The sequence below is a fragment of the Saccopteryx leptura genome, chromosome 13, assembly GCF_036850995.1.
Source record: "Saccopteryx leptura isolate mSacLep1 chromosome 13, mSacLep1_pri_phased_curated, whole genome shotgun sequence".
Lineage (NCBI taxonomy): Eukaryota > Metazoa > Chordata > Mammalia > Chiroptera > Emballonuridae > Saccopteryx > Saccopteryx leptura.
The window spans coordinates 51482931-51508671 of NC_089515.1; the positions used below are offsets into that span (position 1 = coordinate 51482931).

Below are 25741 nucleotides of genomic sequence, written 5' to 3' on the forward strand. Positions count from 1 at the left end.
TATTTATTTATTTTCTTCCTTTATTTTTCGTGGTGGTGGTGGTGGTGGTGGTTCTCAAGAGCAAAGGGAGAGATAGAAAAACGGCTGGCATTCAGCCTAAAGAGAAATCATTGAAACAAATTAATCCTATGCCGTTTAAATTGACATGGTAATCCATCATCAGAGAAGGCAAACTCTGAAAGCAATCTAGAATCTGCCCTGCTCTGTCGCTGGCCCTGAAGGCACAAAGACAGATAGTGAAGGAAGGAGGGAGGACAGGATGAGCCATACAAGGTAGGGCTGCCTTTGGAAAATAACAAAATTGGTCAGATCATCTCTCCCTGGCCTGCTTTTCTGCTCACTTCCTGTGAAGACGAGAGAGGTGAGCCTAACTCCCCAGCAGTTGATTTTCAAAGTTTTCGCTCTTAAAGTGCTGCGTTCTCTGCCACAGGGCTCGGGGAAATCTCTCTCCAGACTTCCTAGGCTGCTGCCCAGGGTCTAACTACCGTTTGCTGCCTTTGAAAAGTACACCCACCTAAGAGCCCTGGCAAGAACTTCCACAGAAACTTTTCCCCCCAAAGTGCTAAGGGGATTCTAAGGTGCACTTTTAGGATCAGGGCTTGCTTGAAAGTTTTGCTGTTTGGGGTTTTTGGTGAGGGAACGCAAGACCACATCATTTCCTTCTCTTTTTTTCCCCCACCTATAATCATCTCATTTTAGACTCGCTGCAAAAGCATATCACTGTCATTTTTAAAACAAAAACTTGCCTAACATTCTTAAAACCTGAGGCATGCCATCTTTACCTTGTCGCTTTACTGGGTCTTGTATTTTGCAGGCTTATTTTATTTTTCAGATTTTTCCTTCATTTCAAAAAGCCTGTGGGGTTATATTGTTAACAATTGCTTAAAGATTCAAAAATTCTCCATAAAACTGAAGCATCACATCTTGGTAGATAGTTCAGATGGAGGAAAAAAAAAAAAAAGCAAAACCCTTATTAAGAGCTCTGCTGTGGAAACACATGCCTGTATTTGCAACAGACTGAATCCTAAGGTTTATTTTTTTCCCCTCTTTAACATATATATATATATATATATATATATATATATATATATATATATAATATTGTTTTAGGTTTTATTTTTCTAGGGGTGGGCAGAGTGGAGAACCACACCTCCCCGTTATAGTCGACATAGACATTTAAACAGAAATGAGTATTCTATTTCAGTTTAATAAAGCACTATGCACTAGAGGTAGAACAATTTGAAAATAATTTGTAATCTCAAAAATGCACTCTGTTAACAATAGACAGTGTGGGACTACTAAAAGCCAGCTACCTCCACACCAAAGTAAAGAGGGCAAGGGACATGAATACAAACCTTACTCAACAGTTGCCCTATTTAAGTTTACCCAGGATAGAGTTTCTTCTAGTTTATTAAGAAAACTTTATATGTTCCTGTAACTTTAGAGTAAACATCACACCTCTTTTCTATAATTAGACTTTTTATTCGCTGGTTGTTTTTTTTTTTTTTTTAAGGGGGGGTGAATAATTCTCACATGTTGACCAAGGCCTTTGAAAGTTCATAAGCGTAAAAGACAAATTAAAGGTATTTCCAGGGTAAGTAGGAAGAGAGATAAAGGCTCTTATATAAAATATTCATCCCCGCCCCTGCCACGCCAGTTGCAATTTTAAGAGTTGTTAGAAAAGAAGAATAGGTTTAGGTGTTTATGAGTGTATTTGTTTTTAATAGAACCTGGGATATTTAAATAGAAGCTTTTCAATAACTGGGCAGTCAGTTACACTCTCTCAACAAGATCTGATGCCTTTGAATTTGTTTTCAATTTGACAACAATGTAGACTTCAGCAAAAAGGTTTATTTAAAAAAAACATTAAATTAACCAAAATTGTTTTTCTTTAATCAATGAATAAATCAACATAAGTCCTTATCACTCCGAGGAGCCGATGAAGAAAAACATTTTTAAAGCAGCCTCCATTAGATCTGACAACGCTAGCCTCTTTCTAATTGCTCAGTAACAACACCACAAAACTATACACCCAGTGCAAATTTGCAGCCAACTTTGAGAGTCAATAAATAAGTTATTACTATATATTCTGCAAAGAAGTAAGGTTGCCTAATTTTTTTTAACTTCCTTTTCCCTAATTTGTGACGTGATGTGGCCCTGTCAAGAAATACCCAATGTGTCCTTTTTCACTGAAGTCAAAATTCCCTTCTTTTAACATTCTTGGTTTTGCTGTGAACTATTTTAAGTGGTATCATCTCAATCAATTTACCTCGGTCAAGCACAGTGTAATCTCTTCCATGAGGTTGATTAATTTTTTAAAATTATAATGGGCAAAGAGGAAAAGTACCTCTCTATATCTTGTATTCAAAAGAAATTTTAAAAAAAATATTGCAAATGTTATTTAAACATTATACTTTGTTAAACTTTCAAACAGAATACTTTCTTTGGTCAAGGAGCTAAATATTATGTTCAAACACCCTTCTCTTACTTTGTCATAGGAGTTTTTTATTTTTACCGTGTACCTTCAACATTCAAGCAATTAGCCTTTTAAGAGGAGACATGCGGTTGGTAATTAAATAATTAGTTACATTTTCTAAATTCATATAATGTTTTTTCTCTTACAGCAGCAGGTCTGTCTTTGTCCATCTACTTACTTCCCTAATCATAGGCTTTATAGGATAGTGTTGAAATTCTTTTGCTCCTGAAATTCACCTTGAGTCTGTGGTTAAAGGAAATTGAATCAGGTAAATCCCCTTGGCTGTTGTTCTGTTTGTATTTCCTTTAAGTGGACTGGACACAGCTAAATAACAATATTAATTGATCTGGCTATTGGCCTTCTGAACACCTTGCCATTTAAATGACTGGTACCTGACACCGTTTGATTAATGCTTTTTTTTTTTAACATACCAAAAATGAACCGTCATTTAAAAGATTTCATTACCAGGCTCTTGAGAGAGAGAAAACACATAGAATCAGACACTCTTTCGTCACTCTGTCCACTCTTATGAACTGCTGTCCACATGGATTTGGGTGTCTTTAGAACTTGCTCAGCAGGAGTTGCCTTGCAATATAATATCAAAAGCATGGACAGCCCACACCAGACGTGGTGAAATAGTCAACAAGCCCTTTCTGTTGTCATCTTTAGCGACAGCCTATTCTCTTTATCGTCCTAATTCTCTGAAAAGTAAAAGAACATAAATAAACAGAGCAGTGTGATGTTGAATTTTGAAATCAATGTCTAAGGCAAAAGCCGCTCACCTGTTTAAACGCCTCGCCAGAGCTAGCAGAAGGAAAATGGACGTTTTTACTTTGAAGTGTCTCTCTGAGACTCTGCAAGGCACCAGTAGCTATAGTATTGCTAAGTTGCTTCAGCTTGGATTCAACAATAGTGATTCCAAGGAGCTCATTCAAAATTCCTTTTTTTGCACTGCATTCTGCCTGACCTCCAGCACGTACACACGAGTGACAGCCTCTGTCTTCTGCTTGAGTGTATGACCCTTTAACCCATCATGGAATTTCCAACACCCAAGTGCGCACACACACCTTCATCCACATTATATAACTATCAGATTGCCCCCGGATTTGAATTCAGCTGAACGTATTTCCCTTATGTCACCCAGGTTTTTATGGCTCTCATTGGGCTACTGACAAGATTCAAAACCAGCTTCAATGAAAGAAGGTAAAACATATATTGGGTTGGGAGGTATCTAACTCCCTCCTACAATGACCTGTCGTTGTATACATGTTAGAAATATTGTTCAGGAGAACAGGGTATTCGGTTTTGAAATGGAAGAAAATGTTTCATAACATTATGTGTTCTTATTCCCCAAAATCCATCTCCAGGAAGTGAGCTGCATTGATGGAGGACTCAGCTGTCTTTCTGAAAGGAAACATTTCATAGGAAGGGTGGGGGGTGGGAGAGGTCCAGGGAAGGGCGGAGGGCTCTAAAATCCTGCAACTAGAGTGAACCTCCCTCCCTTTTTTCCTCTCTTCCTCCCTCCCTTCCTTCTTCTTTCCTTCCTTCCTTCCTTCCTTCCTTCCTTCCTTCCTTCCTCCCTCCCTCCCTCCCTCCCTTCTTCCCTGTTTTCCTCCCTTCCTTCCTCCCTTCCTCCCTTCCTTCCTTCCTTCTTCCCTTCCTCCTTTCCTCCCTTCCTCCCTTCCTTCCTTCCTCCTTCCCTCCCTCCCTTCTTCCCTGTTTTCCTCCTTTCCTTCCTCCCTTCCTCCCTTCCTTCCTTCTTCTTTCCTTCCTTCCTTCCTTCCTTCCTCCCTCCCTCCCTCCCTTCTTCCCTGTTTTCCTCCCTTCCTTCCTCCCTTCCTCCCTTCCTTCCTTCCTTCTTCCCTTCCTCCTTTCCTCCCTGTCTTCCTTCCTCCCTCCCTCCCTCCCTCCCTCCCTTCCTCCCTTCCTCCCTTCCTTCCTTCCTTTTTCCCCCTACAGCCCCTCTGGTATATTAGCGTAGTTAACCTCCGCTGGCCAAGACCAAGAAGGGTTAATGGAACCCGCTCCTGACAAGCCTTCAGATCAGCCTGACCCTCCATGCTGGAGGCTCCGTCACAGGAATGAGATTAGCGAGGATGGAACTCAGGGGCACCAGTCACCTCACACCTGGACATATCACTCCAACCCATTGGGATCCATAATTTTAAAAGAAAACAAAACAAAAAAAAATGCTCCCTTTTGGAAAACAGTTCATTGGAGCTGCAGTCTTATATATTTCCTGTTGCACAGAGGGGCCAAGCAGGGCAGCCTGAGCTGAGCCCCGCCAGCTGCCCAGAAAATCGAGCCATTGGGGGCGTGCGGAGATAGATAGATACATAGATACATAGATACATAGATAGATACATAGATAGATACATAGATACATAGATAGATAGATACATAGATAGATAGATAGAGCATCAAGCTATCAATTTCCCCAGGAAGAGCAGATTTTTAGGAGAAAGCCAGAGCAGGAAAAGAAAGCCGGAGAAAGATTATCTATCTCCTTTTCTCACTTGGTGCCCCTGCCTTGCACACACCCCCCCCCCCTCAAATGAGTGCCTTTTTGATTCTTTGCAGCTGTTTTAAACCTCAAGCTTTGTCCACAGTAGCTGGTGAGACTCCCCGCTTCCAGAAATGCCAAGCCAGTGTCAGGCCAGGACCTCGCTGCTTGAGTTTGGGGGAGCAGACACCTGCCCAGGCTTTGCTAACTTCAGCCAACCCTGCAGCCTCTTGGGGCTCCTGCATGCAGCCTCGGGGCCAGGGACTGAGGTCAGCGCGCTGCAGGGTGGCTTTGATGCCCCCAAAGCTAGATCCCCCTCCAGGAAAGAAGGAGGACGTCTTGGGTTCATCGTTGGTGTGTGTCACCCTGCCCCCCCCCCTGCCTTCCTCCTCGGCCTGAAACATCCTTCCACCTGTCCAGGGGGCCCCGACCTGGAAGCCACTGGCCCTGCGATTCCCGGGTCCCCCCAGTGGGTTCTGCCACCCGGCGGGCCGCTGGCCGCCGCTCTGGCCACTGGGTGGGCGGCAGGAAGAAGCAGCTAGCCAGGCTGGGCAGCTGCATGCTCTCTAGAAATATTCAAGGAGGTGAGGGACAGGCGTGTATCAACAGGAAGAAAGTTCGCGAGTGCTGCGTGTGTCGGCGGGGGGTTGGAAGGGATACGCGTGAGGACCAGAGCTTCACTCCAGGAGGCCGCTTGGAGATACCGCGCGCGTGGAGGTGGCATCTCCTCGTGTCCCCGCGCCAGGCCTGCGGTCCACTCCCGCGGCCACTCGGCCATGCCACTCATGGCGTGGAGCCGGTGGCTCCCTAGCCCGCGGCCCGCGCAGCCCTTATCCGGCCCGGCACAGAGAGGGTCGGTGCGTGCGCCCCGCAGCTCGTGCGCCCTGGCGTCACCCGTCGAAGAGGGAAGGACACGGGCCTGCGCCTGGGAGCTCTCCGGAGGTGGTCGGGCCGCCCCCTTCGAGGCGCACTCCCCCCTCTCAGCGTCACCAAACCCCAGAAAGCCTCAGCCCCCTCCATCACCCCGTGGGCTTCTAATCACCCAGTATCGATTTCCCTAACTCTTTTCATCCCGTTGAAGACACATCTTAAAACACTCCAGCCCCGAGTGTGCTCTGGGCTTTATCCACACTAATAAAATGATTTACCCTCCTCTCTGCGCTCTCCGCACAGAGGAAAATCGTTCGAGCCCCGGCTATTTGTGTGTGATCAGTAAATATTTAGTGCGGTGACATCCTCAGCTAGGCTTCGGATCGATTCGGGGCCCACCGGGAGGTGCGCACTGTCCGGGCGGGGGCCGCGCCGGGCCCGCCGAGGGGGTTTCTCCAGCCCTCGCCGCCCGCCGGCCGCTGATTTACGGCCTCCGCAACCAGCCAAGAGGGGGGCAAAAGCGCGCCTGGAAAATTGGCTTTTCAACCTTTTTACTTTTGACATTCGGCTGCCTCCCCAGACTCTAATCCTCGTCCCTGTTCCCCCCAGCCTGCCCCCGACCTAGGGCATTTGGTGCGCCCTGCGCACCCTTGGTGCAGCAGCGCGCTGCGCGTCCCCGTGGCCCGGGGACCACCTATCACAGCCCTGAGCCGCGACGCCCGGAGGCCCAGGCCCTTTGCTCTGGGGGTCGTCGCCTTCGGGCCAGATGCATTCCACCCGCCCGCACCTCGGAGGACGGACAGGGGTTGGAGAAGCCCCTAGCCACCTTCGCCAAAGCCGGAGCTACTCTCCTCTCCTCGCTACCTCCTCTCCGGCCCTCGGTCATACCCCCACTTCTGCGTCTGGGCCTCGAGGCCCCTCGGGCGGGATGGCGTCGAGTGGGAACTTGACTTTCCTCGCAGAGAAGCTTCCGTTTCCTTAGAAGCGAAAAAGCGCTTAGCTTGGAGGTGTTGGCTGGGGGCCTCCTACCCGGATCCTGGTTTCCAGAGGGCTGCAGCTGCGACAGTGACAGGTCTATGCCTCTCTGGCCCTCCCGGCCTCCGGGGCGCACAGTCTTTCCTGATAACGAGGCAGCGCCCTGTACCTAGACACCAAGCAAAAGGCCGGACTCGGACTGGGGCGCGGCGGCGCGCACTGGCCACCTCCTCCCGGGCCCCACCACCTGGGACCGCTCCCTTGTCCCAGCCCGAAGACATGAGCAAGACTAACACAGGGGTTACCGCTGCTCTGCTTCGGCCAGAGGCGCAGGCCTGGGGCTCCGACACTGTCGCCCACCTGTTAGCGGGCCTGCTCCCCTCTCACCTGAGGCCCGGGCCTCTGCGATTCCCTTGGGGCCCAGGGAAGAAGACCAACGACCTTGCTGGATCCGTCCACCCCTCCCCGACACTGGTGCCCTCTCCTTTGTCTTAGACATGAATTTCTAAACCGCCTTATCTGCACACTATATCTTTATACTAATGCATACTTAATTGGCGGTCTTGACTGTCCATATAAAACAATTTAATTAGGGTGCTTTCTTGCGTTGGAGAGCAAAGAGGGGAAAAAAAAAAATCTGCCCAGTGCTGATTGTACTTAGCACCAATACAGGCAGAAAATGTAGCACAAGTTTTTGGTTGAAAGAGCACCTCTGTGCCCATTGAAGGGCGTTGATCCGAAAAGACAGAAAAGACAAGTAAAATCGATTTGAAGCGACCCTCTCTGTCCCTTTCACACCATTCAGAAACTCCATTCCTTCTAAGACAAAGACCAGCGCCTTGGGAATTCTCGGGGGAAAAAGAGGACTCCAGTCCCCCAAGCCTAGGGCACTTTAAAAAAAAAAAAAATCCTTAATATTGCACTTTAAAAAAAAAAAAAAACTGCTCTCTGTACTGTGGCCCCCAGGGTGGGCGTCCCAGGCGCCCCCTCCGCAGCGCCGGGCTGTGTGGCTGGCAACCCCCCTACTCTTCTCTGCGTTCAGCCTTCCGGCCAGACCAGCATTTTAGGGTTAGTGCAGCCCTCACCTTTGACCCTCAGGATCGCATTGCTGCCAGAGGGTGTAGAACCGAAATTAAAAACAAAACAAAGCCCCCAAATATTTCTCTACTCCCAAAGCCAGGGAAACCAGCTCGGGTTCCGCTGCCTGAGTTACCTTACCTAGTGACCACCTCCACCCCCAACCCAACTTCATTTTCTCCTTCTTCTTCTTCCTTTTTTTTTTTTTTTTTTTTTGCAACGAACTGCCCCCCGGACACCTCGGAAGGAGGGAACTGAAGTTGTCAGGACTGCTTGTCCTGTCGCTGGGTTGCAGTGAATTGTCCTCCATTAGGAACCCGAATGCCAGGCTATCCCCCGGACAGGCGCGCCGGAGCTGGGGAAGGTGGTCATCGATCAGACTTGGCGGCCAAAGGGAGGAGGGGGGGAGAGAGGAGGGGAAGAGGAGAGGGGAAGAGGGTGGGCTGCCATCACCTTCACCTGCCCTGAGCCCAGCCCCCTCCCCTGTTCAACTCCCCGCCCCCCCCATCTTCTGCTGGGGTTGAAGGGGGCGGGGGCGGGGAGGAGGGGGCACCCCCAGTTACACAAGTGGCCTCCTTCTCCGAGAGAATGAGTTCACCACCTCCCAAAGGAGTCCGCCGTCCATCCTCTCCGTGTAACTGATGAGACAAACCGCAATGCAAAACTTCTGTAGCCCATATTTATGGTATTAATGAATAGTTAAAAAAAGATTTACACTTCTTATGATCAATATTCTGAGTTATTTCCCTCAAAGTATATAATTACAGTGTCTTCAGAGTTTCTCATCATTGTTTTGAGGTGGCGAAACCATTTGTAATTTTCATTAGCCAGTAAACATGTAATTAACAGTTAGCACTGTGTTTAACTTAATTCCTGTTTAAGACAAGGACAAGAAGCAGCCCAAGAGCTTAGTTCCATTTGTCAAGTCTGACATACATCTTACCATACAGATTCCTAAAATAAAAGATCCGTGTTTTCCCATTCTTCTTCTCTTAAAACAAAACACACACACACACACACACACACACACACACACACAATCCACTAGTTAAAAAACCACTGTATTAAACCGTGAGGAGCAGCACACTTTATTCTCATTTTCTTTTAGTTACTGTATTCCTGCTTCCTTTATTCATTTTTTTTTGGGGGGGGGAGGTGGGGGAAAGGAGGAGGGTGAATGAAGTGTTCATTATCTGATGACAGGAAATGGGGAACCCCTCCCCCCTCAAAAAGGAACAGGTTTCCTCTTTAGGAAAGTTCTAGAATGGGGACTGGAAATGAGAGGAGGGTGTGAATCTATAGGGGAGAGGGGGGAGAAAAATCACTTGAAGGAACTTGAGTTGCACGTAGAAAAATGAGGATTCCAACGGATTCCTAGGAAAAACGCTGCCCTTCTATTTCAAGTTGTATCTCTGGTCCGGGGTGAGGGGAGCCAGGCTGCCAGCCTGAGGCTGCTGCTTCTGCCCCCTTCCTCTCCCACCTCTGGTTTGTTTTGTTTTGTTTTTTTCTCCCAACTTGCTTCAAGATTAGCCTCCATCCCTGTCAACCCCAAATAGTGGAATCTGGCTGTGCCTCCGGGGTCGCCCTGCCTCGCAGTCGCCTGGAGCTGTTGGCGGTTTTCTGCTGAGACTCAGCCGTTTGCTCCAAGCCTCCGAAAACTCATTAAGTTGGGAGATTTTTTTTTTTTTCCCTCTCCAATTGGACGGGTGTTTTTTAAAGTCTCGCCTTTCCAGCCCCAAACAAGGTGTAACAACGCACTCTTCCTTCTAAGGAATGAGATGAGAGACAAGGATCACTCCAGACATCTCCTACCTACGGTTTGGGGGGAGTTTTTTTTTTTCTTAAAGGCGAGGCTTGCATTCCTCAGCAGCTATGTACAAGATCCCTGAAACCTCCTCTCTCTAAAGTTAGTGTGCAAGCTTCACCAAGGCTGAGGGCGCCTGGTACAGAGGAAGGCGCTTCCCAGAGCTGGGAGCTGTCTCCTTTCACCTTTCTTCCCTTTCCCTGCAGGCTAGTGCCTACTTTTTTTTTTTTTTTTTTTTTTTTCCTTTATCAGTTTGCACAATCGCTTAGATAAACACGGAGGAAGAGAGTCTCTTTAATTATCAAAGGCACATCTTTTCAGGGGTCCAACAAAGCGCTTATTTCACCCGCCAAACTAAAGGAGAGTTATTCCAGTTTTAGAAGGAAGATGCAAGCGGTTTGGGACCTTGAACCAGGCAAATATGGTTTTGGTATGTTTGCTTCCAGTATTTTTTTTCTTCCTTCCTTCCTTCCTTCCTTCCTTTCTTTCTTTCCTTCTTTCTTTCTTTCTTTCTTTCTCTTCTCTCTCTCTCTCTCTCTCTCTCTCTCTCTCTCTCTCTCTCTCTCCTTTCTCACTTTTCTTCTTGTGCTGTGTGGGTTTTGGGGATGACTTGGGTTTGTTTTTTCCTTACCAAAAATCGGACTGCTAACGTGTATGAAATGCCTAGGTCTGTGGTTTAAGGGGTTCGGGGAAGGGGGGGACAGTCTATTCAATGCATTGCCATATTTTATTACATGTGTGTGGCGGAGGGGGGGGGGTGAGGGGGAAAATACAATCGCGAAGCTGCCAAATTATGATTAAAACCGAAGCGTAAAGACCGCGGTGCCTCCCTCTCCTCGTCCTGTCTCTGCTCACACTCATTGCCTCCGGTAGGAGCAAACTGCACACCAGTCCTCCGAGCGTGTTTCTCCAAGCAATAGATGACTCGGTTCTCTAGCAAAGAGGCTGGCCAGGCTCGCACTAAGTATCAGCATTTACCGTTCGATTGGCCGCCGGGCTGCATTTTGCAACCTTGTGCAACTGACAGGCAGCCAGGCAGGGAGGGAGACAAGCTGAGAGCTGCGACAGGCGCCTCGGCCCCGCGGCTCCGGGGAAGGCGAGGAGAGCGCCTGCTTTAAGCTAGGGGGACAATCGCGACGAAGGGTACTCACCATCCGGCGGGGTGGTGGAGCTGGCCTGCGGGTTTCAGGCAAACGTGTACCTTTTGGCTGTCTATTGCAAACGCGGCGGGGCTGACACTTTTAAGAAGCGATTCTGAGCTCTGTCCAGAACGTTCAAGGGAACGGTCCTCATTAAAACACACACACACACACACACACACACACACACACAACACAAAACAGCCAGCGAGAGAGACGACAGAGACAGAGAAAGAAAAGGAGAGGAGGGGGTGAGAGGGACGCACATAAACCCAGTTCAGGAGGGGAAGGAAAAAAAAAAAAAAATCATCACCTCTCCGCTAGTGACTCGGGGAAATGCGAGAGGTGGCGAGATCCGGGTCCAGTCCAACCAAAGCCAGAGCCAATTAATTTTAAATCCTAGGGAATTAATTCAGATTAAAATGTACAGAAGTTTCGGGCTCCTATGCCTACGTGAGCCTCAAGTCGTTTCCCTTTAAGAGCTCCTTTCTTTTAAAGTTGAATTTTTAGGCAGCGAGCACTCTTACACTAGGGGGCAGACCGATACTGTACTTGCTCCAATGTTAAGCAATTTTTTTTTTCCCCTCCCAGCATATGCTCTGATTTAGCCCTGTAAATTTTTCAGAGGACCCAACTCTGACAGCCCCTGGTGATTTTCAAAGTACCACAAGCCAGTGGTTAAAAATTGCATTGACTTGGAAGTTCAGAGGGACACAATGGAAGCCCCTTTTCCTATTCATAGAGCTCCAGTGTGGTAGATGAGAAAAACATACACCCACTAGATTGAGGGGAAGGAGGAATTCAAGTGAGTCCTGGTGGACAGGGCTGGTTTCTACTGAGTTCAGAGTTAAACTCGGGCGTTTGCTGGGGTCTGTCTCCATATCTTGATTTAATCTGTGAAGAATTACAGCCCTTTCTGGAATAAAATCCTATTCCTGGTGGCTTTCCTTTTCTTTTGATTCCCAGAGTGAGACCAATATTTTTTTCCCCCCAGCTTTCTCTGGCCAAATTCAAGCTTATCATCACTCTCATTAAAATAAATTTACATCTGCAATAAAAGACTGGATTCTTTTTTTTTTTAATGGTCACAAAATATTGTTATGTATCAGTTAGCCTTCGAGCTGGTTCATGGACATGAGCATCTCTAAAGAAGATATTTAAAAATACTTTTTTTTATTCCTCTTGGTCTGTAGTCCTTTGTAGTAAAATGAACAGAAATTAATACTATTTGCTTTTTAATAGCATCTGCATAACTATGAGTGAATCTTTAAAATATAGAGTGAAACATTTCTGATTTCAGAGCCTAGCAGGCTCCATTGCTGTTGCTGATGGTTGACGAATTCTTGATTTTAAATCTGAGGTCATCCAAGTGAACTTCAAATACCAAATATCTCTAACTGGACTGGGGAAGCTCTTCTTCCTCAAAATGTCCCTTCACTGTCTGTTTGTCAAAGGTGATCTCGCTATGGAAATGCCTGTACCAGAAGCAAGATTAAGATTTCTCTATCAATCAATTATTCTCTCTTCTATTAAACTGAGATGGCAATGCCCATCAGCTTCCCTGTGTCAACCCCAGCTCTGCCACATCTCTGCTGAGTTGGCCCCTAATCTACTGACATTTGTATCATGAGGCAATTTCCCAAATCATAAGAAGTTGAAAGGAAAGGGGGGGGGGATCCTTCCCTGTTTTTTCTCTTCAGGAGAAAGTTATATAGTGTCTCTGATCAACCTGAAATTCTCAGCCTGGCTTCGCTCTGTGGCAAGCTAATTACACACCAGGTTTATGATAGTTCAGTGTCCACTATAGGTTGTTTTTTCTGTCTTTTTTTTTTTTTTTTTTTACAACTTTCAGATAATCCCAGTGCCTGCAGCTTTCGTGAAATATGTGATTTCAGCGCAGGAAGGGTGGGAGCTAAAATTTCACAAATGAAGCAAAAAGGATTTTTTTCTTTCCTAAAACCTAGCCCCTATCTGCCTACATCTTCGCTTAGTCCCTACCTTGTATTCTGCCTGTGTGTGTAAAGGGTATTGAATGAAAAATGCAATCTACATATGCTAGTTTTGTGTGTGATTTCTTTTTCTTTTAAAAAAAAATCTTGATTTTTTTTTTTTTTTAACTATCAAGGATATTGTCTTGTGGTCGTTCATTACTATTTATGCGCGTTCATGTCTCCTGAAGCTCGGCGTGTTTTGTGTAAAAATATTTTGTTTGTAAACCTGGTTGGCTTACCAATTGACAGTTTCTTTTCCCTTGGTGCAAAGTGTATATGACAGAGTCACAATTTTGTTCTGTGAGTATGGAATAATCATAATCCTTTAACTTGTCCTAATCAAACAGAAAGGTTACTTACTGCATTGGAATAGTGTGTTCTGGGGGTGGGGGGGTGCAATTCTAGATGTTTCATGTTGAAAACCCAGCCCCTTGGAATTTAGATACACGACTGGATGATTTTAGCCCATGAAGCAGAATGGAAGAGACACTGAAGTTGGTATTACTTCAGTGTGTTTCTTGGGGGTAGACTATGGCTGGAGTGTGGTTCTTGTGAATTGGACTGGGATTATTCCCAACTGGACGCAGAGTCTCTGGGTGTGTTTCAATGGCTCTATGGGTGCTTTAAGGAAACTTGAGGAACAATGAAGTCGGTACTCAACTGTTCTATGACCTAGAAGCATAGTCGCTGAAGTCTTTGTGTACATTGACAAATGCGCATCCTCATATATGTGCGATTACATGTATGTGCAGGGGGTATTTATTTACAGGGGAGGCTGGGAAGCTGCCCATCAGCAGGCAGATCGCCCTTTTCCCCTCTTACCATGGCTGGGTGTGTGGCAGGATGTTGGCTTGCGAGTTAGCCAAAACCAACGAGAGAGGATAAAGTTGAAGAAAATTTATTTTTATTGCGTCATGACAATGAGATGAAGTCTATTTCTGCTTCTCAGCATCCGAGATGCTTTATGTGAGCAATTAAAATGTCAGGCCACATACCTGTGAAATGTTAACCCTACAAGGAAAACACAAGACTCTGAATGGCTTTTTTCTCTTTTTAAAAAAAAAAAAAAAAAAGCCACCAAACCAAACAAGTGACCCGAGTTGATGAAGGGTCTACCATCACCCGGATTTGGCCAAATCTTTCGTTGGTGAATTTCCCGCAAGCTTGGTTCGCGACACCTTCCCACCCCCAACCGCTACCCCTCTGCAAGGAAACCGGGGAACTTTTCTCCTTCCCGACCATCGTGTTGCACGAGGATGCGCCGGGAGTCCCGGGTGGTGCGCGAGCGGCGGATTTCGCGGCATCGCCAAGTTGCGAGCGGCGAAGTCCTCGATTCCATCCCAAGCCTCTCGCGGAGCCTTTAAGAAGCGTTCCGTGTGCGCGCCGCGCTCCACTCCCCGCTGGGGCGGAAACCTCGGGTGCGGGGTGCGGGCGGCGCAGAGCGCCAGGGCCGCGCGCCCGGGGCCGCTCTGGGCCCATCCCCCGCTCGGCGGCGGCTTTGGGGACGCAGCCGCCCCCCTCCCCGGCCCCCCCGGGCGCCCAGCGCCGCGGCCGCCACGACGCTCGCGCTAGGACCGAGCTGAGCCCGCGGCCGCCGTGGCGGGGCCGCCGCGCTCCGGCCAATGACGGCGAGGGGGCGGCGCGCGCGCGCATGGCCAGGCCAACCCCGGCTGCTGCCTTATAAGGCGCGCCGTCGCCATGGCAACGTGCGCTAAGTTGCAGCAGTCGTGTCAAAGTTCACTATATAGAGAGCTCAGTGAGCTGATCGCAGAGAAGGCACTTCTGCCAGCCCCGGCGCCTATAAATCGCATTCCCTCCCGCGCCCCCCTTTTTAGCATATTTGATCACTTTGATTCTCTGTTCTTTTCTCTCCGCGGTGTGTGTGTGCGTGCGCGCGTGTGTGTTTTCTTCTCCTCCTCCTCCTCCTCTGCCCGAGTTGCCTCCTCTCTCCGGCTGCCGTGCTGCCTTTTTTCCCCTCTTTCATTCTTTCTCTCCGTCTTTTTCTCCCCGCTCTGCGCACGAAGGATGTGCTTCTAGGTGGCGATCTGCCCTCCTCTCTCTCTTTTATCATTTCTCCCCCGCCGCCGGCGAGTTGACTCTTTCCCTATGTGTGTGAGGCGGCGGCGGCAGCAGCAGCAGCAGCGGCTCCGGCGGCGGCAGCAGCGGCAGCAGCGGCTTCAGCGGCGGCGGCGGCGCTAGACCCGGCGGCTCCGGGCCCGACCCGGCGGCTTCGGCGGCGGCGGCGGCGGCGGCTCCGGCGGCGGCGGCCCGGGCGACCCGCAGGGATTGGCGAGCGGCCTCCATCCGGCGCAAGCGGGCGGCGGCGGCCGGAGCGAGCCAGGCGCGCGCCGGGCGCCCGGGGCAGGCGGCGGCGGCGGCGGCCCAGCGCCAGGACGACGCCGCGCAGCGCCCGACGCGGACCACTTTCATGCTGATTCCCCCGGACCCGGGCAGCGCTCCGGCCACTCCGCGGGCCGCCGGCCTCCGCCCCGGCCTGCCCGGCTCTCTGGGCGCGCCCGCCACCGGCGCCTCGGCTCTCCTAGTCCTCCCGATTTCGATGGCTTTCCTGAATGGCTGACTGTGGGCTGCCCTGGACTTGGCCCCCGGACAGTCGCCTCTCCTCCTTCTCTTCCTCCTCCTCTTCCTTCTCCTCCTCCAACTCCTCGGCACACCAGCTCTGAGAGCGAGAGAGTGCCCGAGAGAGGGAGGGAGAGAGTGAGAGCGAGCGAGCGAGATCTTGGGAGAGATTTTCTTCGCCTCCTACTTCTGTCTTGAAGCCAGACAATCGACTTGCAGCGCTCCCTCCCCTCCCTCTCTCTCCAGTTCGGCTCCTACTCGCTCTCCCCCGGCCCTTACCCCTCCCCTCCCGGCGGAAAGCCCCCCGAAACCAACAAAGCTGAGCCGAGGGACACAAACAAAACAAACACACCGGGCCAGACAAGCCATCGACAAAACTTTGCAAAAAGCAGAAACAAAAAAGGAAAAACTAACCAACCTCAACCCAGCAGCCCCCCGAGCCACCCGGGGCGCCCTCCCGCGCCCTCGCACACACAAAAGGCGGCGCACCGGAGCCCGCGACCCGGGAGCCGCCGCCGCCGCCGCCCGCAGCCAGGGGAGCAGGAAGTCCGGACGCGGCCCCCATAGATATGGCAATGGTAGTCAGCACGTGGCGCGACCCCCAGGACGAGGTGCCCGGCTCGCAGGGCAGCCAGGCCTCGCAGGCGCCGCCCGTGCCCGGCCCGCCGCCGGGCGCCCCGCACACGCCGCAGACGCCGGGACAAGGGGGCCCGGCCAGCACACCGGCCCAGACGGCGGCCGGCGGCCAGGGCGGCCCCGGCGGCCCCGGCGGCGACAAGCAGCAGCAGCAGCAGCAGCACATCGAGTGTGTGGTGTGCGGGGACAAGTCGAGCGGCAAGCACTACGGCCAGTTCACGTGCGAAGGCTGCAAGAGCTTCTTCAAGCGCAGCGTGCGGAGGAATCTGAGCTACACGTGCCGCGCCAACCGGAACTGTCCCATCGACCAGCACCACCGCAACCAGTGCCAGTACTGCCGCCTCAAAAAGTGCCTCAAAGTGGGCATGAGACGGGAAGGTATCGGCCTCTCATTTCTCCCCTCCCCCCCCCTCGCCCGGGGTCCCGGGGCCCGGGGTGCGTTTGGCTAGCCTGCTCTGGGTCAGGACCCAGGAGTCCCCCAGCTCTGTGCGCTCTTCCACTGCCGCTCAAAGGGGGTGAGACTAGAAGCCAGCTCTGCACTGGAACCCGGAGCCCCCGCCCCCTGGTCCGCATGCTTTGGCCGCCTGATCTCCTCCTCTCTCTCTCTCTCTCTCTCTCTCTCTCTCTCTCTCTGGGCCGGTTTCATGTTCTTTGCGTGGATTGCGAGTTCATTCGAGTGCGCCTTTCTGCAGAGGATGGGGCGGTGTTGCTGCTGCCGCTGTCGTTGTTGTTGTTGTTTTCAAGCCCGGTTTACATCTCTCCCTTCCTCTCAGTTTCTCTCTCTCCTCTCGCCTAGTTTCTCCTGCATGTTCAACATATGTCCCTCCTCCCCACCTCTCCCCAGCCCCCACCCTCTTTAAAAAAAAAAAAAAAAACACCAACCTGAGATTGTACTTTTGTACAGGAGGTTCAAATTACAAATGGCAATTTTATGCACTTCGCCGTATTAACGCTGCCGCCCGGGCTGCGCGCCTGTGACCCAACGTGGATTAACATTCTGCTTTAAAAAAAAAAAAAAAAAAAGGGAGAAAACATTCCTCTGGTTTTTCTTTTTTTTCCTTTCACTTTTGAAAGGAGGAGAGCGTGAGGGCGAGCGGGGTTAGGGTGGGCTCGGGCCCTAGGCGGCTGCTTTCGCTCTGCGCGAGTTGGGTCTTTGTGATAGAAAATTCGCCAAGCGCCGAGGAGCCAGGTCGGCCAATGGCGCGCCGGGCGCCGGGCGCGGGCTCCGGGCTGGGACGAGCGGTCCCCGGGGTTTCTTTGTGTCTCTAGCAGAGCGGATCTGTCTCCGTCAGGCGTCAGATAACAGCCCTAAGCCCGAGCCCGGCCGGCTCGCCCCGGCCCCTCTCCCAGGCCCTCTGCGGGGCCGCGCCGGCCGCTGGCTCCCCGCCTCTCGCCGGCTTCCTCGCGGCGCGACCGGCCTCTCTCTCTCCGCCCTCTCGCTCTCTGTCTCCCTTCCTTCCTCCGAGCACAGCGAGCAGGCTGCCGCCGGATCTCAGCTCTCCGCTCGTGTCTTTCTCACCAGGAGTGCCCCTCCGGGCTGGGGGCTGCTGAGTTTGGGGGTGGGGTGGGGTGGCGGGGAGAGTCGTTCCGGGGTGGCCACAGGCCGTCTTGGGTGAGCCCTTGTGTCTTTTTTTTTTTTTTTTTTTTTTGAAAAAAACGTCTTTCCCTCCCCACCCCACCCCTAGACTCGCCCCTCCCGCTCCCTCTCCTCCAATCAATAAGAAATATCAGCTGTTTAGCAGTAAAGAAGAAAGATGCCCCCCGAATGCTACCTCCCGCCCACCGCGCCGGGGACCCCGAGACAAAGTGGCCAATTCTGGGTGCTCGGCGGCCCAGCCCCGAGCGGGCCTGGGAGGCAAGTGTGCCGCGTTGGCCTCCAGAGCCGGCCTGGGTGGAGGTTGGAGAGGATCGCTGCCGCCTCCGCGCCGCCCAGGACTCGGGCCCAGGGGCCCTGGGTGGAGGAGCAGGCCCGCCTGTTCGTGCGCGGGGGGTCTGGGTCAGGTGGGGGTCGCGCTGGGGCAGGCCCTGCCAGGGGCGCCGGGGACCCAGGCTGGTCCGTTAACCAAGGAGTGTCTTCTCTCCTCCCCACAGCGGTGCAGAGAGGCAGGATGCCGCCCACCCAGCCGACCCACGGGCAGTTCGCGCTGACCAACGGGGACCCCCTCAACTGCCACTCGTACCTGTCCGGATATATTTCCCTGTTGCTGCGCGCGGAGCCCTACCCCACGTCGCGCTTCGGCAGCCAGTGCATGCAACCCAACAACATCATGGGCATCGAGAACATTTGCGAACTGGCCGCGAGGATGCTCTTCAGCGCCGTGGAGTGGGCCCGGAACATCCCCTTCTTCCCTGACCTGCAGATCACCGACCAGGTGGCCCTGCTTCGCCTCACCTGGAGCGAGCTGTTCGTGCTGAACGCAGCGCAGTGCTCCATGCCCCTCCACGTCGCCCCACTCCTGGCCGCCGCCGGCCTCCACGCCTCGCCCATGTCCGCCGACCGGGTGGTCGCCTTTATGGACCACATACGGATCTTCCAAGAACAAGTGGAGAAGCTCAAGGCCCTGCACGTTGACTCCGCCGAGTACAGCTGCCTCAAGGCTATAGTCCTGTTCACCTCAGGTAGGAAGGAACCTCGCCTTCTCCTAAGGGCTCCTAGCTTGGAGTTAGGGCCCAGACACCTCAGGCGTCCCCAGACGAGGGTCCAGCCTTCCCCCTTGAAAAGCCCAACTGTTGAGTACAACTTGGATGGGAACTTGGAATAGCTGCTGGGCCACACAGGCGGGTCCCGGAGTGCAGAGGAAGGCTGGGTTGCAGGAAGGATGCTTCGAAACACAGACTCTCAGAGGGGGCCAAAGGGAAGCCTGTTGGGCCTGCTGCCCTCAGCCAGGCTGGGGGTGTGCAGCCTCTGCTCACCTCCCGTGGCCCTGGCCCTCTGGGCCAGCTGGGCCTGTGGAATCTTGTCTGCCCCACACTTCTCCCTGTCCCCTTGCCTTAACTTCTAGGAAGATGCCCCTGGGCACTGGGGCCGCCCTGGAGTCGGGATGCAGGGGAAAGTTTGCCCCTGCAGGGGGAAAGTTTGCCTGTGAACTCCGGAGGAGTTGAAGCTCGAGGCAGAGCCAACCGGAGGGCTCCCATTTGGAAAATCATACTCTTACTGAAAACAATGCAGGCTGCCAAGACAGGGGAGAGAGAGCCCCACGGAAGGGAGGGACAGGAGGCAGAAAGGGGCCATCATAACTCTTCGGGGTGTCTGCAGAGGTCGGAAGAGTCTGGGCTCTTGCTTCCCCTGCCTAGGCAAACACTTAAGGCGATTTTCAAACAACCCAAAGTGTCTGCCAACTTGAGCTGGATATGAATGTTGCCGGAGATATAAAACCGTCATTGACTGCATTATGAAACCTAATTAGTTTGCATGTAGTTTAACCTGTGTGAGTAATAGATCTAATATTAATTAACTCTGGAGGCCAAATGATTTTCGAAGGTGCCTGGCTTGGCATTCGGGACCACGCCTGAGCTTTCTGGCTGCCTCCAGGCTGAGCTCTCAGCCTGGCCCTGGCAGGTGGAACCCCCTCTTCTTTCTTAGTTGTCAGCTGACCCCTCCGTCAAGGCCGAGAGGGGAAAAAGGGTTTCCCAGTTCAGCCTCCCAGCCATGTGGACGTGGGTAGGAGGGCTTGGAACCTAGTCACCTACTGGGGTTTTTATTCTCAGCTTGAAATCAGGACACTGGGAGAGAGCTGAGTAGTTCCTGTGGCAGACACAAAGGTCCACAGTCCCTTCCTTATTGTTTGAAGGCTGTTTGGGGACTCCAGGCTTGAGCTGACTCTGTTGCAGGTTCTATGTCTTTCCTACACGTTGCTGCTTTTATCATAAAACCCCCTCACCAGTGCCCTCAAAAGTCCTTAGGTGATCAATTCAAGGGCAGCATCTAGGCAAGGAGGGGCTGTATGCAGAGGCTGGAATCTGGATTACTTTCCTTGGGGGGACCTGTCATAACTGGAACGTTTGCCTGATGCCAACGTGCAAGTCGGACAGACAGCCCCACACTGCCCCCACTGCCGTACACCCACCCCGAGCTCCCTGACCGTAGGGGGCGGCTGTTAATTTCTCAATATCATTGTTAGCTCTTAGCCTTCCCCTTGGTCTTGCAAGGGAAGGCAACTCCCTGACACTGTTCATCCCAGCCTAATGAATTATGATTTGGAAAATGCGGAGGCCTGATGGGGGGGCTGCAGATCACCCCACAAAGGGATCCAGGTCCCCTGTTCTCTGATTCAGAGGAAGGCACGCAGGGCTGATGCTCAGGGAAGGAGTCTAGTACAAACAGATCTTTCCATGCCCGACCACAGACATCTCTCCAGTTCTGGAGACTAACAGAGAGGAGGGTGGCCTATGTGTCCCGGTTCTGGGGAGGGTGGGGGTGGCGTGGAGGTAGTGGTGGCTGTTCTCCAAGACCTGTTTTAAGATTCACAATGTGTATGTGTTCGCCTCAGTCTTGTCTGGGGAGCCCCCGAAAGGTCAGGTCACAACCTGCACCGCCTTCTCTGAGAAGCCTCTCCTTTCAAAGGCGCTTATTGTATTTTTACATATCAGAAAGAGAAAAGTGTTTTTCCTGATGATAAGGAGGGGAGGGTCTTTTTTTTTTTTTTTTTGGAGGGACCTGGGTTTTGGTGGGGGTTTTTTTTTTGTTGTTGTTGTTTTGATTTTTTTTAGTCAATAAATAAATATATAAATAAAGGCGGGTAGGAGAAAAAGGGGAGAGAGAAGAAAGGGGGGAAAGAAACAGCTCAAATGAACAGAGAGATCACAGTTTGCATGGCTGCCTTTCAATAGGCTAAACTGACAAGATCAGTTTTAAAGGGCCACTTAAATCAGTTTCAAAGACTGGAGAAAAATGAGTCGCCCTCTTTGGGGACAATCTGAGGCTGGGTCGTGGGCGCCATTCCTGGGTCCTGGGCCAGGTTGTGCCCCTTCCCACTCGATCATTCTAAAGCCTCACTCTTTGGGGGGGGGGGCAGCCGGCACTTTGGGTTTTCTTCTGTTTGTCTTTCTGTCGACTGACTCGAGCCAGATTTCAACCAGTGCACTTCAGGTTGGGCCTCCCAGGGACGGAGCTTGAGCACAGACTGAGGCAGGGAGGAGAGAAGCCTGTAGTGTCACCGAGCTGGGTTTTATTTTGAAGCAAATACCCTAGGACCATCTCCTTCGAGCTCCCCTCATCCTGACACCTCCCCCCCCCCTCCTCCTCCCTGCAAAGTTTTCAGTTCTAGAAGGCAATTTCCTCCCAACTCCTTGGTTGGGGCAGTTTGACACAGCTGTCCCCACACACCCCTCCGGTGACCCATTTCTAACCTGTTAATCTGATGACAGAATTCTTCTTCTTCTTCTTCTTTTTAACTTTCTTGCAGATGCCTGTGGTCTCTCTGACGTAGCCCACGTGGAAAGCCTACAGGAAAAGTCCCAGTGTGCTTTGGAAGAATACGTTCGGAGCCAGTACCCCAACCAGCCCACGCGATTCGGGAAGCTTTTGCTGCGGCTTCCTTCCCTGCGCACCGTCTCCTCCTCAGTCATAGAGCAATTGTTTTTCGTCCGTTTGGTAGGTAAAACCCCCATCGAAACCCTGATCCGGGATATGTTACTGTCCGGCAGCAGTTTTAACTGGCCGTATATGGCAATCCAATAAAAAAAAAAATTTTTTTTTTCTTTTTCTTTTTTTTTTTTTTTTTAAAATGAGAAGGGGGAGTGAAAGCAGAGAGAAAGAAAAGGCAAAAAAGACTGGTTTGTTTGCTTAAATTCCTTCTGTTAAGAAAGGATATAAAAGGATGTTACAAGTTTGCTAAAAGAAGAGAGGGGAAGAATTTAATGGACTGTGAATTTCCAAAAAAATAAAAATAAAAAGACTGTCAAAAGAACTTTTACAGAATGCATTAAAAAGAAAGAAAGAAAGAAAGAAAGCTCCTGTGTTGGTCAGAACAACTTGCTACTTATCTTTTTTTTTTTGTATAAAAAGGAAATTAGTCTTTTTCTTTTCTTTTTTTTTTTTTTGGTAAATTTTTGCAAACTATTGCTAAAAGTGCATTTAAGGAGATTGGGAGAAAATTAGCAGAATGGAGAAAGTAAGTCTTTTTTTTTTTTTTCCAAATTATTAATTGTCCTGTGTCTATGTACCTCTAGCTGGTTTTTTTTGGTTTTTTTTTTTTTTTTTTTTTTTGTACTTTCCTGGTTCCAAACCAGTTTATTCTGTGGTTCTATAATAAGTTTTGATATAATCTTGGCTTCTTAAAAAACTGTGTATCCTTAAAATATATGTTCTGCAAGAATTAAAACTGAGTCCATGAAAATATCATAGGAAGACATAAAACTTTAAAAGGCAACTCAAAGATCATGGAAACGCACTTATCATAGGTGGTGACCAAAAATTTTAGCTAAAGGTGAGCTCTAATTTGAGAACTGCCGGAACCACATACAACACTTAACTTCCCCCACCCAGTCCCCCGCCCAAAAGACACCAAGACAAACCTAGCTTTTTAAAAAATATTTTAAGAAAGAGAATGAACTGTGGAATTTATTGGTAGCCAAGGAATGTGTCCAAGACACATGCTGAGGTTTTGAATAAAAAAATGAACTTTTGTAATTTGAATTGGGTCCCGCTTAGTTCTTGAATTGTTAAGAAAATCCTCTATCTGTTTGTATATTTGCAAACCCCTTTGTATTATAATTGTTGATATCCCCTTTTTAAAAAAATACCATTGAAATCAGCATGACAAAATAACGCTGTTGGCACTTATAGGTAATGTGATTGATTCAGTATCTTAGAGTTTACAGTTTGTGTTTTAAAAAAAAACTGAAGGTTTTTTTTTTTTTTAAGTGCAACATTTCTGTATACTGTAAAAGTTATAATAACTGAACTGTTTGGTCGAGTCTTTGTGTGTTATATTCCAAGGAAAATTTGAAAGTATTCAGAAATTAAAATATTATTTGATATCTGAAACCTGTTTGGCTGTCCCCACTCACTGTCTTCCATCGAAAAGAGCCCTTGTGAGCTCTGACTGAGTGGGGCTGGGAGGTCCAATTGTTTACACCCCCTCAGTTCGTTCAAAAGTGGACTAGTATATTTTGCCTGCTTAACTTTGGGGGGGTGTTGGGGGGGGAGCTGAAGTTAATGGGTTATCTATGGTTTAGGAAGTGCCATACTGATATAGTAAACCCAATTCATCCCCATTCACCTAATCCTCTTTTTAATTAAAAATAGCTTTTCCAGGAGAAAAAATAATAATAATAAAAGGCCCTTATATTTGTCACACTTAAGTGCCTGCTTAGGGAAGGTATTGTGAGAAGTATTAGAAATCTTGAGATCAGTATCTATTTTATGATCAGGAAAAAAAAGTAGTGTTTTGTACATTTCTGACAGTTCTGCAGAGGGCCATTCAAGCAAGCGAATCACAGTGTTGTGAATAGAGAGCAGTTGTTTGCAATGAGTTTGTCCTGAAGTAGGTGTGGTTTTTTTGGTGTGTGTGTGTGTGTGTGTGTGTTTTTAAATAATATTCTGTGGTTGTCATCAGGCGTGGTTGTGTTGAGGATTTCAGATTCAGTGATACGGCTCGGCTCATAGTGCTGAGAGGTCTGCTTTTAATGTATATATGATAACTTACAGTGGGTCTGCCTGTCCCCTCCCCCCTGGTGTTCTTTCTGTGAGAGCATGACCACAGGTCAAGGGAATCTTGTGCACTGGAGTTATGTACATAAAAAAGAAAGAAAGAAAGAAACATGGACATTTTGACATTTCAGATGGTGTAGATACAATCTGCACTGCTCTTGGGATCCTTTGTCCTTGGACACCAAGTTAAGAAAGAAAAAAAAAGAAGAGAGAGAGAGAGAGAAAGAAGGAAGGGAACTTTACAGGATGTGCTGATTTGGAAGTAGGAATATTGTTTTGGAGTCTTCCCACCCCCCACCCCCCTCTTTTCCTGGTTTGGAGAAGGCTCAGTTGGTGAGAGCTTGCAACTTAGTTCTTCTAGAGTCTTCCCAGCATCACACCCGCCCCCCGCCCCAGGTTCCTATGTTGTGGTTTTATTTTAAAATGGGGTGGGCAGGGGAGGTGAAAGAAAAGGGGTCATTTTGCAAAGTGTATTAAACTTTGATACCCAGTTCCAGTCAATCCGTGTAGACCAGAAATATCTGTCTGATTTGTACATGTGAGCAGAGCCCTCCAGCTGAGCCTGCGCTTCTTTCTGTAGATATATCGCATACTTCTGAATATGTCTGTCCTTATGCAGAATATCGCTGACCTTTAGATCCAGGTTTTGTAGGTTGCTGTTTATTTTCTCCTCTTGCAAGTGTTATCCATGTGAGTGTGTGAAGTTTTTCTAATAAGTAAAACACAGGCCCTTTTCCTTATTTGTTTTGTGTTAGTTTATTGTAAACAGCCATTTGTTGTAAATTATTATTGGCATTAAATTATAATTTATGATTTTCAAAGCAAAAGACAGTCCCTGTTTTATTATGCTTCAAGCATGTGTTCTAGACATTGGGGAATCTCACTCATTCTCTCTTAAGTTTCAGCAGCCAGTTTGGGGTCTGCCAGGCAGAGGGGAAAAAAAAAAAAAAAAAAAAAAGGAAAAAGAAACCAAGACCCAAAATTTTCCAAATGGTTAAAACAAAACCTCTTGTATATGTTTAGAGTGGCCGGAGGAGGATCTGTTTAGAGTCTTGAGCTTGGTTTAAGTTTATTGCATTTAAAGAAAGTTTTTCTTTTCACGCTGAGTTAGAACAAAAGATCTTTGCTGCGACTGAATTGGACAAAAGACGAGGGCTGGGACCCAGCGAGTGCGTTCTGTGTGAAATTGACGAGATCTTTAAAAAAAAAAAAAAAGCTGCTAAACATGGCGACTCTTTCCCTTTAAGTGTCTCTTTTTCCTTGCTGGTTTTTTTTTTTTTTTTTTTTTTTTCCATCTGATCTGAGCTCGCTTTATTTCTTCTCCCAGCCCTGTTCCCCCTCCTCCTCTCGGCGCTCGGGGGTGTGAGAGAACCCAGTTAGACGAAATGCAACAATAGTCCGAGGGGGAGAGAGAAAGAGAGAGAGGGAGAGAGAGGGAGAGAGAGAGAGAGAGAGAGACGATCGCTGCTTCTCGCCACTTGCAGACAAACCTGGGGGAAGACTGAGCTGGGGCCGGGGAGGGGGGGGGTCCCGGCCAGATTGCAGGGCGCGCGGTCGCCAGGCTCGGCCTTGCACCCCGGCTCGTCTCCGGGCCGCCAGGGGCCGCGGGCTCCCAGTTAGCGGGCGGCGTCCGGGACTGGGCCGGTCCGCAGAGCCGGCAGGGGCAGCATCCGGCCCGGCGGCGGGGGATCCGGGGCCTGGAGTTGGCAGCCGCCGCGGCCAAGTGCCGGCCCCCCACCCCGCCCCCCACTTACGCGCCGCGGAGTTCCGCCCGCGCGCCCCCGGGAACGTCCCGGGTGCCGGGCGAGCGGAGCCGCGCGCCGTGGCCGTGCCCCCGAGCGGCTGGGCGCGCGGGGCGGGGGCGGGGGGACCCCCGAGCGTGTGAAACTCGCGCCTCCGAGATCGCTTTTGACTTGGTCCTCCGAGCTGAGCCAACATGGCGTCTCCCAGGGCTCGGCGAGCGCCGGGCTGCCAGGCACCGCAGGGCCGGGTAATAGGAAACACATTGGTCCCCCCTCTCCAAAAGGGGGTGGTGGTGG

At 50.1% G+C, this 25741-nt stretch overlaps 1 protein-coding gene and 1 long non-coding RNA gene across 4 annotated transcripts in view; both read left to right on the forward strand.

Moving 5' to 3' along the window:
* LOC136384679 (uncharacterized) overlaps positions 1-25741 on the forward strand; it is a 708322-nt gene that overhangs the window by 135101 nt on the left and 547480 nt on the right. The gene's annotated exons all lie outside the window — the stretch shown is intronic.
* Positions 9682-22592, forward strand: NR2F2 (nuclear receptor subfamily 2 group F member 2). Of its 3 annotated transcripts, XM_066354733.1 has the most exons (4): positions 15688-16426; positions 17734-17903; positions 18140-18667; positions 21454-22592. In XM_066354733.1, the coding sequence occupies exons 3-4, from the start codon at positions 18157-18159 to the stop codon at positions 21726-21728; spliced, it is 786 nt and encodes a 261-aa protein (XP_066210830.1). In that variant the 5' UTR covers positions 15688-16426; positions 17734-17903; positions 18140-18156; the 3' UTR covers positions 21729-22592. The 3 variants fall into 3 exon arrangements, with proteins under 3 accessions (XP_066210831.1, XP_066210830.1, XP_066210827.1); XM_066354734.1 differs by lacking the exons at positions 15688-16426; positions 17734-17903 and adding an exon at positions 9682-10135; XM_066354730.1 differs by lacking the exon at positions 17734-17903 and having other exon boundaries at positions 15836-16426.

What these genes read in the sequence shown, in the direction of transcription:
- NR2F2 (XM_066354730.1), top strand. Translation starts at nt 15,982, where the DNA reads ATGGCAATGGTAGTCAGCACGTGGCGCGACCCCCAGGACGAGGTGCCC. An exon ending in AGTGGGCATGAGACGGGAAG is followed by an intron (nt 16,427 to 18,139) that starts GTATCGGCCTCT and finishes TCCTCCCCACAG; the next exon opens with CGGTGCAGAGAGGCAGGATG. An exon ending in TATAGTCCTGTTCACCTCAG is followed by an intron (nt 18,668 to 21,453) that starts GTAGGAAGGAAC and finishes ACTTTCTTGCAG; the next exon opens with ATGCCTGTGGTCTCTCTGAC.